The 11,823-nt window shown below is 35.5% G+C and overlaps 1 protein-coding gene across 1 annotated transcript in view; it reads right to left on the reverse strand.

The window, feature by feature from the left end:
- The window catches only part of LOC116165251 (homeobox protein Nkx-6.2), a 44,008-nt gene extending 32,441 nt beyond the window's left edge, over positions 1-11,567 (reverse strand). Inside the window, exon 1 of the mRNA XM_031479521.1 lies at positions 10,722-11,567. Within this exon, the coding sequence (XP_031335381.1) occupies positions 10,722-11,373 (652 nt within the window). The 5' untranslated portion in view covers positions 11,374-11,567. The remainder of the gene's footprint in view (positions 1-10,721) is intronic.
- Between the last annotated feature and the right edge of the window lie 256 nt (positions 11,568-11,823).

An 11,823-nucleotide genomic window follows, 5' to 3' on the forward strand; every position in this document is an offset into this window, starting at 1 on the left:
CTAAAAATATTGTAGGAACTATTCGGAGAAAACTAAAAGGAGATGATTTTTAGGGTGTTTTAATTGGTGGTAAAAATATACAAATCAGTACCAAAATAAGGTATGAATTTGTATCTTGAAGTTGTGACATTACGTTACAATATAAATACCTTTTGGATATTAAGAGTGGCACTAAATTAAATAAACTTGTACCGAATATAGCAAACGAACTCTTGGGACACTGAAAATTTAATAATCTTCCTTTTTGTGATAACTCGCGAACGCTTTCGAATTTTCCAATTGTTTTAAGTATTACTCATCACCCATCAGAAATGATTAAATTTTCATTGAGTCTGAGAGCTCTTTGGCTATATTTCTTATAGACGGAGAGTAGCTCACTGAAAATTTAATCAGTTCTTCCTTGGGTGATTGATTGATTGATTGATTTATTGTGCTGAGAGACCGTACAGTCTTTACACTTGTCAGGGTTTGTATATAAATTTAACATAAATAATATAAGACACTATACACCTACATATAAGAGACAAACAAGACACAATTGCAGAATTAAAATGACACGATTATAGAAAAAAGAAAATGTAAAATTAAGAGATCAGGTGACTAGACTCAACGAATTCTTCAAGCGAATAAAACACATGTGTCACTAAAAATGATTTTAACCTGTGTCTGAAGTTGTTATACGGTAATTGTCTGACATTTTGGGGCACAGTATTGAACAAGCACTTTGATTTATAAAGTACACCGTTTTGAGTTACAGCAAGGCGAGAAAATGGACGTCTAACGAGATCTTTTCGTCTAGTGTGGTGTTGGTGGACGTTAAATTGTCTTATAAGTTCTCCTTCGTTCTTCTTTGCATAACATAAAGCTTCAAGTATGTAAACACTAGGAAGGGTTAGTATTTTATGTTCTTTAAAAACATTGCGACAATCTTCTCGGTACCTCAGACTTCCCACGATTCTTACCGATTTACGCTGTAGTTTAAAAATGCGCTTCGATGAGGGAGAACTTCCCCATGCCAGTATAGCATACGATAATAGACTGTGGATTAGGGCGAAGTAGGCGTTTTTAACCACTTTTGTTGACGAAATAACATTTAGACGTCTAAGTAAGAAAATTGACTTATTAATTCGCGCACAAAGACTATCACAGTGCAGATTAAAGTTTAAGCGACGATCAACAAGACACCTCAGGAAGTTAACACACGGCATGTTGCTAGATGTGACACTTTGGTTCCTCAAACTGAGACACACAACTGAGGTCTTTTGAGTGTTTAATTTTAGGTGGTTTCTCGCACACCAGCTCTCGATGTGCAGCATCCCGTCATTGACAATTTCCCGTGCCTCCTCCGGATTGCTTCCATTTGCTATTAGCGTCGTATCATCTGCGTATAGTATGCAGTCGATCTTTGACGGTAGACTCTCCGGCATGTCATTTATGTACACGAGGAATAACAAAGGTCCCAGAATGGACCCCTGTGGTACCCCGACGTTCACAATGGATCGTTGCGATAGAGAGTTGTTGTATAATACATATTGAGACCTATTCTTCAAATATGACTCAATTAGCATGCAACTTGTTTCACTAAAATTGTAACGATGCTTCAGCTTGTGTAGTAGGATCTCATGACATACGCGGTCAAAAGCTTTTGATAAGTCGATGAAGGCGGCGACATTGTATTGACCCTTTTCAAAACATTCCAATGTACCATTTACCAGCTTGATTATGGCATTGGAAGTAGACTTTCCATTTCTAAAACCATATTGGTCAGAATATAAGAGATCATTTGATTCGAAGAAAAATATCATCTGCTGATGTAATATTTTTTCGACAATCTTGGAAAAGACTGGAAGTATGGAAATCGGTCTATAATTGCCAACGTCATCTCTGTCACCTTTTTTTAAAAAGAGGCAATATCATTGCCTTTTTCAGCTCATCAGGAAAGGCTCCTTTGCTAATGATGGAGTTAGTTATAATGGTCAGAGGTTTTACTAGAATTTCAATATTATGTTTTAGCAACTTAATATTGAAACCATAAATGTCCTTGGTGTTGCTTCGTTTCAAAGATCGAAACGCATCCCTTATAATGATGGGCGATACAGTATGATACAGTGATGATAAACATATAATACTGGAAACAGAAAATTCGAAACCGTTCGCGAGTTATCATGTAGGTACACAGACGGCCGCACGGGCAGAAATATTAGAAAAAGTGTGTTCCAAATATCTTACTTTTTGTAAACTTGAGCTTGAAAGCTTTATGATAATCCCTCGGGGGTAATTTGTCGGTGTGCAAAGTCTGATGCAGCAATGGCTTGAGCGCCTAGCTATTTTATCCTTTATGACTTGCGTAATAAAGTTAATGAATACGCCAATTCTATGTGGAGATTTTGTTAGATCTTGAATTTTCGCCCCTGTCGTTTTGCCGCTCTAATGATTTAGCGTACTCAGCTTGTGCGGCGTAAACCCACCCCTGATTTATCTGTTGTAAACGCCTAAGTAATGTTTATGGAAAACTATGCTAGAAATATAGAATAAGAATTACGGCACTGCAAATGCATTTTCTATTGATAAAACTCGTATTCACTAAAATTATTTTCCTATTGATCATTTTGATTGGATAATGAACCATAAAAGCTGCACGAGCGCAGCGTGAGTCTTACAAATCGAAAAAGATTTGCTGTACGAGTTTTTATGCCATAATTTCATGATTTTGATTTCTCACCCCTTCACAACAAATTCCTCTTATTTTTTATTTAATTATTTCCTCACTTCGTTTTCTAGGGGCCACTACGTTAGTTGATGCCTGGACCGACCAGTGGTTATACTGCAATTATGTTTCAGTAGAGATATACCTTGAACATTCGAGATGATTGAATATGACAAAAAAAATCTTGCCAGATTTTGTATGGGGTTGCGATTGAAATTTAGTGCAATCCAGTTATTTCACCGTATATATCTTATGCCGTTGTACTTCGTGCTTTCAAACGCCGGTCACACAAAATCGATGGCGAACAACAGATTCTCAATTGACCGTAGAATAAATTCAAAAGTAAATAACGCGTTGGCGATAGGCAGTATATGCAGTAGAATGTGAATTTTATGCAATTTTCCAGTTGTATGAAACGCTAAACTGCCGTTAGCTGTTGAAATACCTATAGGGTAACAAAGTGGAATTGTCACTAGTCACCCAACGTATGAATTATTGCCCCAGGAGAGGTATTAAAGAAACTGTACCAGAGCACTACAGCTTTTCCAATAATGAAAATATAAACTAAATTTGATTTATACTTGGCATTATGGTAATTAATAGTTTTTGATGATCCGTTTCGAAAAATAATTAATATCTAGAATGCAACATATGCGATTCTTCATTACTTAGGTCTGACATGAGTTGATTACAGTATATCAATACTAATTTCGTTATCGCATAGAGGCACATATGTTTGGAACATTATTACATCATATATCACAATACACGTTGTGTACAAGTTTAGGTGATTGCGGGCAGTCAGGAGTTGGTATAGTTCGAAACGAGCTGCTCGTACCAAATGTTGATTCTACGGCAGCGGATACGTAATGGCCGGTGACGTATGTGTTATTTGTTTGGCGCCAGCTGGCAGTAGCGTTATTAACTTGGCAAATCAAACAAACCTCGACATTAATTAGCAAGATCCGATCGTTGCCATCTAATTTTAACCCTATGTTTTGTCAATTTTAAGCTGCTTTACAGCCTCCACATAAAACACACACCTGATCTTCATCGACTCGCCCCTAAGCAGCATCTAAAAAACTAAATTTATTTCTTAAAACTACTGTTACTAGAAACAGCATAACGACAATTTCCAAATATTGTGATGCACGGAAAATTTGGAAAGCGACGTCGTTTGCTTGAAAATCCTCACTGTGTGCCACTTGAAAATATAATATACCTATAATTATATGACATATCATGAAAACATATGTCAGCAGGTGCTATTTGTTCAGTTTAACACCAGATAAATTAATTTTATATGTGTAATGATTATATGAGATATACTATATATGTACTAGGAAAATATCAATTTTTACGCCTTTAGGTAGGGACCTCTGTTTTTATAAGGTTACATAATATACATCATACTACAGAAATGTAAATGAGAATACCAATATGCAAAATCTCAATACATATATACATATACTAATGAACCACATGATGTGAATTTTGTTCATTTCCTTGCGATTATCTCATTTTTCGATGCATATAGGATTAGCCATATCTTTAACATCTTTCTGTAGTACCTACCAATTAAAATGATATTTCATGACACTCCAAAAACATGATCTCTGTAGGTATGGGGGCAGCTGGGGAATTGAAAGTTGCAAGTGCATCATATTTGTTTGATCTGCAGTCTGGTTCCCACTTCCATGCTACCGAAGCAATGTTGAGCATTTTACGATATTGCATCGAAATTGAATTTTTTTAAAGTTTTTAAATGGATCTGTACATATAAGTGTTCCCGCTAAGCTTGCACCTTCTAATAATTATGTTTCCACCAGTCTTGCATTTCATCCCCTTAAGTGAACCCGTTTCAACAAAAATTTGAGCTGTTCCACAGGAATATTATATTATAAGTTTTGATAATTTTTTTCTGAGCCATTTCTACGGTCTACACTTTTATGCTTGAATATTCAACTCATTATTGCCGGCTCGTGTCGCGCAATGGTACTAATGGTCCATGGTTCGAATCCGAGTTCAGGCAAGGGTATTTGTAAATGATTGGCAGAGCAGACCTCCCACTTACAAAATAAAAACCAAAAATAAATTAAATGTGGAAGTCAAAGAATAGTTTTTTGTACTTTTTGATTTAATACTCGTAGATAGCCGGTTGGCGCAGTGGATATAGCAGCTCGACTGCGGTACTGAAGGTCCCTGGTTCGAAGCCAGGTTCGGGCATGGATATCTGCAAATGTAGGTACATAGTGGGTTGAGTTGACCGAAAATCAGGCTTGGATGAAACTCCGCCCACTTAAAAATAAAGATAAATAAAAAAATAATAATAAAATGTACCATGTGCATGGACCCACCGTTTCGAATTCTTTTAGAGAATATCGCCCACATATTTTTGCGATAGAGACCTTACGATGTGTTTTGAGAAGCAAGATGCATGTCAATGTTTGGCTTTATACGCAAGTATGAGCTCAAAAATTGTTCAGTGTTTTATTATTTTGAGCTTCTTAACGGGCCCTTTTGCAATCGTTGACGTTCACAAATCAATTTTGAAAAAATGACTTCACGTTAGCTTGAGAGGTACGAGGTCAAAATTACAATTTGATCACATTATTTATAAGCTTTTTTGAGCTTTTCAACGGTACCATTTTCAATTTTTGAGCTCTCATGGTCATGTCGCAAATTAAACTTACAATGACCCCCGCTACCTTCCTAACTCACTTCGGTTAGTACATGGGCGATAGCGTTTATTGGTGGATCAGCTCGTTTCGGTTTAAAAAATTTATTCGATCCTGTAGACCCATGCGAGTACCGTCTGGAACACATAAGTTGTCTGTACAACTAACATGCTTTTTCGTCCGAATAAACTATTTTTTGTTCTAATAGATATGATAATTACGTGTTATTTTTGTCATATACAACATTACTAGTTTTACTTACATTACATTCGTAGTAGACCAAGAGATAACGACAGATTTTGAGCGATGATTAGTAAACGTCACCGCAATTTTCTCTTTTACATAGGTTAGAAGTAGAGTAGAAACGCATATCGTACGTCTGTTGAGCAGTCCAATCTATTTTTAAGTGATTTTTCAAATTGTTGACAACACAAACAAAAGTTTATTAATAATATTGGAGAGAAAATAATAGGGCGCTAACACATTGACAGACGTTATTCGTTGATGTTTATTCGCTTGGTAGCATATACATATAATGTAATGCTCCAAAAATCGATAAAAAAAAGTTTGATTGGCAAACGTCTGTCAATATGAATTATCAAATAGGTATATTAATTAAAAATGACGTTTCTTAATAAACTTTTTGTGTTGTCCAAATTTGAAAAATTACATAAAAATAGATTGGACTGCTCAACAGGCGTACGTTTTCTAATCATCGCTCAAAATCTGTGGTTATCTCTCGGTCTATAGTGAGTCTTTACATATAAAATTGCACATAAATATTCTTCATAAATAAAAAAGTTAGCATTTTACCTACCTACATATGAAATTTAATTTTTCTGGAACTATACTCTAGAAACAACCATTTTCGTCTCTAAAAAGGGTGAAGAAAATGTGATTTTCCTCTCTAGTGAGGAAGGTAAAAAACAATTACTGCGTTAATCTTTAATAATGACATTTAAAATTGAAACCTACTAATAGGTATCTAGATTGATAGGTATGTGTCAAACTTCATTATTGCATACGATTTGATTGTAGTTTCAGCAAAATCTAAAAACTTGAGAAGAAAGTGTTTTTCAACCCTCAAGCTTTGAACTCGAGTTGAAAAACTCCATTTCTGCTCTAGTTGTCCAAATAACTTTATAAGAAATAAGAAATAAGAAAGCATTGCACATTTTCGCCTGCCAAAATATAGGTTTTGAAAAAATACTTTAGAAAAACAATCGTGCTAAAAATATCGGTACGCACGAGATCCCTACACCAAGCCCTTTCAAATGTGTCCCGTATTCCTCAACAGCGATTTTTCACTTTGAGAAAAATACGCTAAAAATGCAAATGTCAAGTATAGTTGCGGTTGCGGTTCTATAGAAATTAATTTTGGATGTATAGGGTGTCCCATTTTTACGGTGTAAATAAATATCTTTCTTTTAAATAGAAAACCCTGTATATTTTTAGTTGTTTCTTAACTTATACATTGAAAGGCTATTCACTTTTGATTTTTTTGTGAATGTTGCAATCTTATTAATTCTTTCCGAATAGTTCCCCATAAGCAAGCCTCACTTAGACCTTGTTTGGAGGCAACACTTTGATCATGAGAAAGTTGAATGTAGTAAGGAAATAATAAAATTTCCGAATTTCAAAGTGCTTATTTTTTTTCAAATGGAACTACCACAATTTTATTTCGCTACTATAGCCTTTTATGTTCTCTTCAATTTTTATAAGATGTCATGTGTCAAAACCTCATAGTTTTAAGGTTATTCAGCCTTTTTCATAAAAGTAGACCGTGATAATCAAAAATAAAGGAATGCCAGAAAGTAAACATTTGCCTAAAAGATTTTTTAAATATTTTTTACGAGGTATGAGGTATGGGAAAGACGCACTGTAAACTGTAAACAGTAATTTATTTATCATTTTTGAGCTCGTATTTGTTAAGTTGACGTGAAGTTAGCAGAGCATTTTTTTCAAAATTCATTTGTGAACAAGTACCTATAAGAACTCAAAAATCACAAACAGTACCATTGAAAAGCTCAAAATAATAGAACATTGAACCATTTTTGAGCTTATACTTGTCCTGTCCACTTCAGGGACGTCTTCTAAAGACGTAGAAGGAACGCCAATTAAAATATGTTCTCCTATCATAATATTAATATTTATTTCTTTTTATATCTCGAAATTAATATTTATTTCGTGATACTATCTCCATATTAATATTAATTTCGTATAACCTATAACACGAAGTAAGTGGTAGTTTTGAGATATAACACGAAATAAATATTATTTTCGAGGTATAATACGGAATAAATATTAGCTAATATTGTGATAGGAACAAAATATTTTAATTGATGTCCTTTTCGTACACTTCTTGCGTTACAAATAAATCTTTATTCAAATTTTATGGGCATTTTTGTTTTACGTTTTGTAACTTCAAAGGCCAAAAGACTTCCAGAACAATCCATTCATTTTTGGGATTCCACAATTGTTTGGTTGTTTATCAATTTGGGAGTGATAAAATCATTCCCCGTATGATGTAAGTAACATACTAAATGGGAAAAAATATTTAATAATATTTATGATCAGTGAATGGTTTTCATCAAATGACATAGGTATAGGTATACAAGGTCCGTTTTTCTATTGCTTCGTCTTAACAACTAATATATATTTATATAGGTTTTGTTATAACTTTTATTCGCTTTATCATATCGAACAACAATGTACCACCACATCAATTATCCAACCAAACCTAACTTTAGTTTTGGTTAATTTATAACTATTACCTACATGCACCTACGTTGGCAAATTAGAACTATTTGTTTCAGTAGCGTAACATGGCAATTGTCATCATCAGCTAGCAACACAATCACCCCCCTCCCCCCCAAGTACCAAAGTTAGGGAAATAAAATTACCATATGTTTTTAATATTAAATTAAAGTCTGAAGAATAGGTAAGAAGGAGCGTTGAAAAAGACACATTTTACACAAGTGAAGTGATGAAAGCTCGCTTTCAAGAAAGTTCTGTTCTTTACGGTCTATAATCTCATTTCAAAAATTATTTGACATATGCACTTACTTTTACCTCGCTATTACCCTCGCTATTACCCTATATAACTTTGAGCTACTGATGCTACTTACTTTTGTAATGGACGAACCCTTTTATGCGACAGCTAAAAGCACGTGTGCGAAATAATTTTCCCATCGACTTACTTTCGTGAAGCGTATACGAAGGGAATCGTATAACAAGGTATGGGTACATACCTACTACAAAAAAGTGACAAAATATTTAAATATCAAATACCATCTTAACTACCAACTCTATCAATTTAAATTACTTTGTTGCAATTTTAAGGAATTTTCTATAGTTTTCCACCTGAGTAAACACCATTTCGATGCATTGAAAAGTTAGTCTACTCATTTGAATCAGCTTCAATGTGCAGCTTAACTGATCACCTAATTGTTACAGGGACGTATAAAAACGATTATAGAATCTTTCAATTGACTGATTGGAATAAAAATGTCCATAGGTAGGTACTATACCATAACTACATACAAATGACTGATACAGTATGTGTCACACAGTGTATAATTGATCGTTCTGAATAAAACTCAAACTGATTATTTTATTATTGTCATTATTGTTTACATACACATTTGTTTAGGTATGTGTACTTTGAAGAAGGCCCTTTTTTCTTGATTAAAGTGTCATGTGACATCGCCATTTAACTTGTTCAGGGGGGTGGCACTAAACTTGGCGCGTTCTTTTAGTAAATTGATTTGGTACAACTTTTAGTTGAAACACCATTAATACAAGGTGTCCCAACCAAAATTTGTAATAATACTCCAACAAAGAATCCCGAAAAGAACCTTTTCACATTATATGAGTCATGTACTCCTCTGTCCCATTTAAAAATTGGTGGAGAGTTGCAACCCCTAGCACAGGTTTAAAGTTGCAAGATGATTTTTGCATACAAATTGGCCCCCCTTGATTTAAAAATCGATCGGTTTTTGTCAAAACATTTATTGTACCGCGAGTTGTTTGAAGCTGTAGGAAAGATCGCATGGTGTAACCTACAGGGTGCCCAGCGACGAATTGGATCGATTAATTATACTATAAAAAGTACTATACGAATAATCCAAAAATGTGTACATACCGAGATTACCTCAATTATTATAGTGTAAATTACCCAAATGACCCATAAGTATTATGTAAAGGTATGCGTCTTTGATGGGTGATCAGGATTGTCCCTCACAATCTCTCAGGTAAATCGCTAACAAAATGAAGTGATGTTTGTTATTAGGTAAATGAAGCAAAGGAAAGGCCTTACCTAACCATTTATGGAGAACACATTTTTAATAACTTGTGATCATGCTTAAAAACGTCACATTAATTTATTTTTTCACTGTTTTGGCACGGTAGCATTGTTTGTTTTCTAGACGGTTCTGTTATATGAAAGCCAACTTCATCTAATACGTACAGTACAGGTATCTATGCGCTTTTTGTACCTAGCTATATATTTCCCAGTTTAGATAAAATCCATCGGTGAAGGAGTTCCGCTTTTTCGTTTTTAAGGCATTTTTAATCTTGAACCCCCTATATATCAATAGGTAACCGTTACATAAGGCAAGCTCTTGCGAAAAAGATGAGGTAGATTTTTTTTAAACTATATTATAAAAAGGACATCTAATTTTAAAGTAACGAAGTGAGTGTCAATGGAAAATTGTATGGAATTGGTCAAGTTTTAGCTTAAACGTGCCGTCTGAGTGACTATTAGAAAGTCAAAGTATTCACCCATTGTTTCTGATGTCTCATTTAGGTATGTATGTAATTTTACATCGGTATATAACTTCCATATATGTATAGTTATGTATGTCGCAGTTATTTTCAGTGTTAAATTCTACTCGCATTTCATATAGGCACTTATGAACCATCTGCAGATTTAATAACTATATCATTAATGGTATTTATAATTTGGACAGATGAAAAACTGGAAAATGTCCTTAACTTAGTTTCGATATCCAAGTAAATATATTACACGTAACCCCAGAATAACCCACAGGATCATATAAGGACTTCATTGGTGTATTTGTATTGTAAACATCCAACAGACTGAATAAACACGAAGGCGTACCGCAAGTAATTTGAGCAAATTTTGGTTAATGTAAGATGTTGGAATCGATACCTACAGTCTCCATCTAAACGGAAGGATTTGGTATGTGAAAACTGACACTAAACGCTTCACCAAGCTGCACTGATCGGCGGCAATTATTGTATGGAATTTTATAGATCTCCACACTTTAACCCCCGCGCGAAGGCAAGTAAAAAAAATAAAACTAATTACTCACTAGAATTAAGATTAAGGCGCTCTCTCCATGCCATAGGATTTGCAACGAGTCCTTGAAATCCCGGCCAATATATTCCCGCTGTATTTCTGCCTAATTCCACAGGTTTATTAACAGAATTCGCTGCGTGATGATGAAAGAAAGCGGCGGCTGCGATATTGAAGCCTCGAAGTCCGGAATTGGTTGCGGTTTGTGAACTGTTCGATGCCATACTTAATGCGTTTTGCGGAAAGCTCAGGTTGTGCGGGAAATGAAAATTTCCCGTCGTAATTTGTGACGGTCTTGATAATATATGATCAATACCGTGTGGATTTGCTCCTTGTGAATTAGTATTCACGGTTGCTCCTAACGGACTACGTGAAGACAAGCCGGAGCGTTCTACGTGCACACTTGTACGCTCCAGCAAAACGTCGACGTCGTGTTTGTCCTGAAGCAGCATTTGGTGGTCTGATGGGCTCATATGTGGCTGTTGATGAACTTTCATTTCGGTCATAGAATGAAGGGCGGCTAACGGTGCCGCTAACATATTTCGGTGCTCCAAGTTTAGAAAATTAAGATTTTGTTGACTAGCAAATTCCAACATTTTTGACACCGGTGGTGGCGGTGATATAGACACCTCAGAACGATCGCTGGACGCGTCACTATGCTGTGTCATGGCTACAGGAGACGCCGTGGTGTCGGATGAAGACGCGATCAAGCCGCGTCGATCGGTTTGCGAAATATCACAACACGTGGCCGGCACTACACATCACAACCACTCACCACGTGGATTACCGTCAAGGGTTGTTGTCGAAATGATCAGCAATTCCGAAAGTCCATAGACGGACTTTCGAAGGTAGGCGGTCGCGAGTGCCAGATACTAAAGTGGGGATATTTCTGTCTATAAACTCAAGTGCATGTTAAATATGTGCTACTGTTAAAGCTCATTACGGTGGCCTCTATGGTAAGGGACATTGAGTATTTCTGTGCCTAAACTGCCGATAGCTGCGTGGTTGCACAATGCTCTATTTTTAAAAGAGATTAATGTTTTTTTCATTGGTCCAAAGGAGGACCGAGCCATCAAACTGAATGCACTGATTGGCGCCCGAGCATTACACCGGAACGC

Source organism: Photinus pyralis, unplaced genomic scaffold (genome assembly GCF_008802855.1).
Source record: "Photinus pyralis isolate 1611_PpyrPB1 unplaced genomic scaffold, Ppyr1.3 Ppyr1.4_LG3a, whole genome shotgun sequence".
In the NCBI taxonomy this organism is placed as follows: domain Eukaryota; kingdom Metazoa; phylum Arthropoda; class Insecta; order Coleoptera; family Lampyridae; genus Photinus; species Photinus pyralis.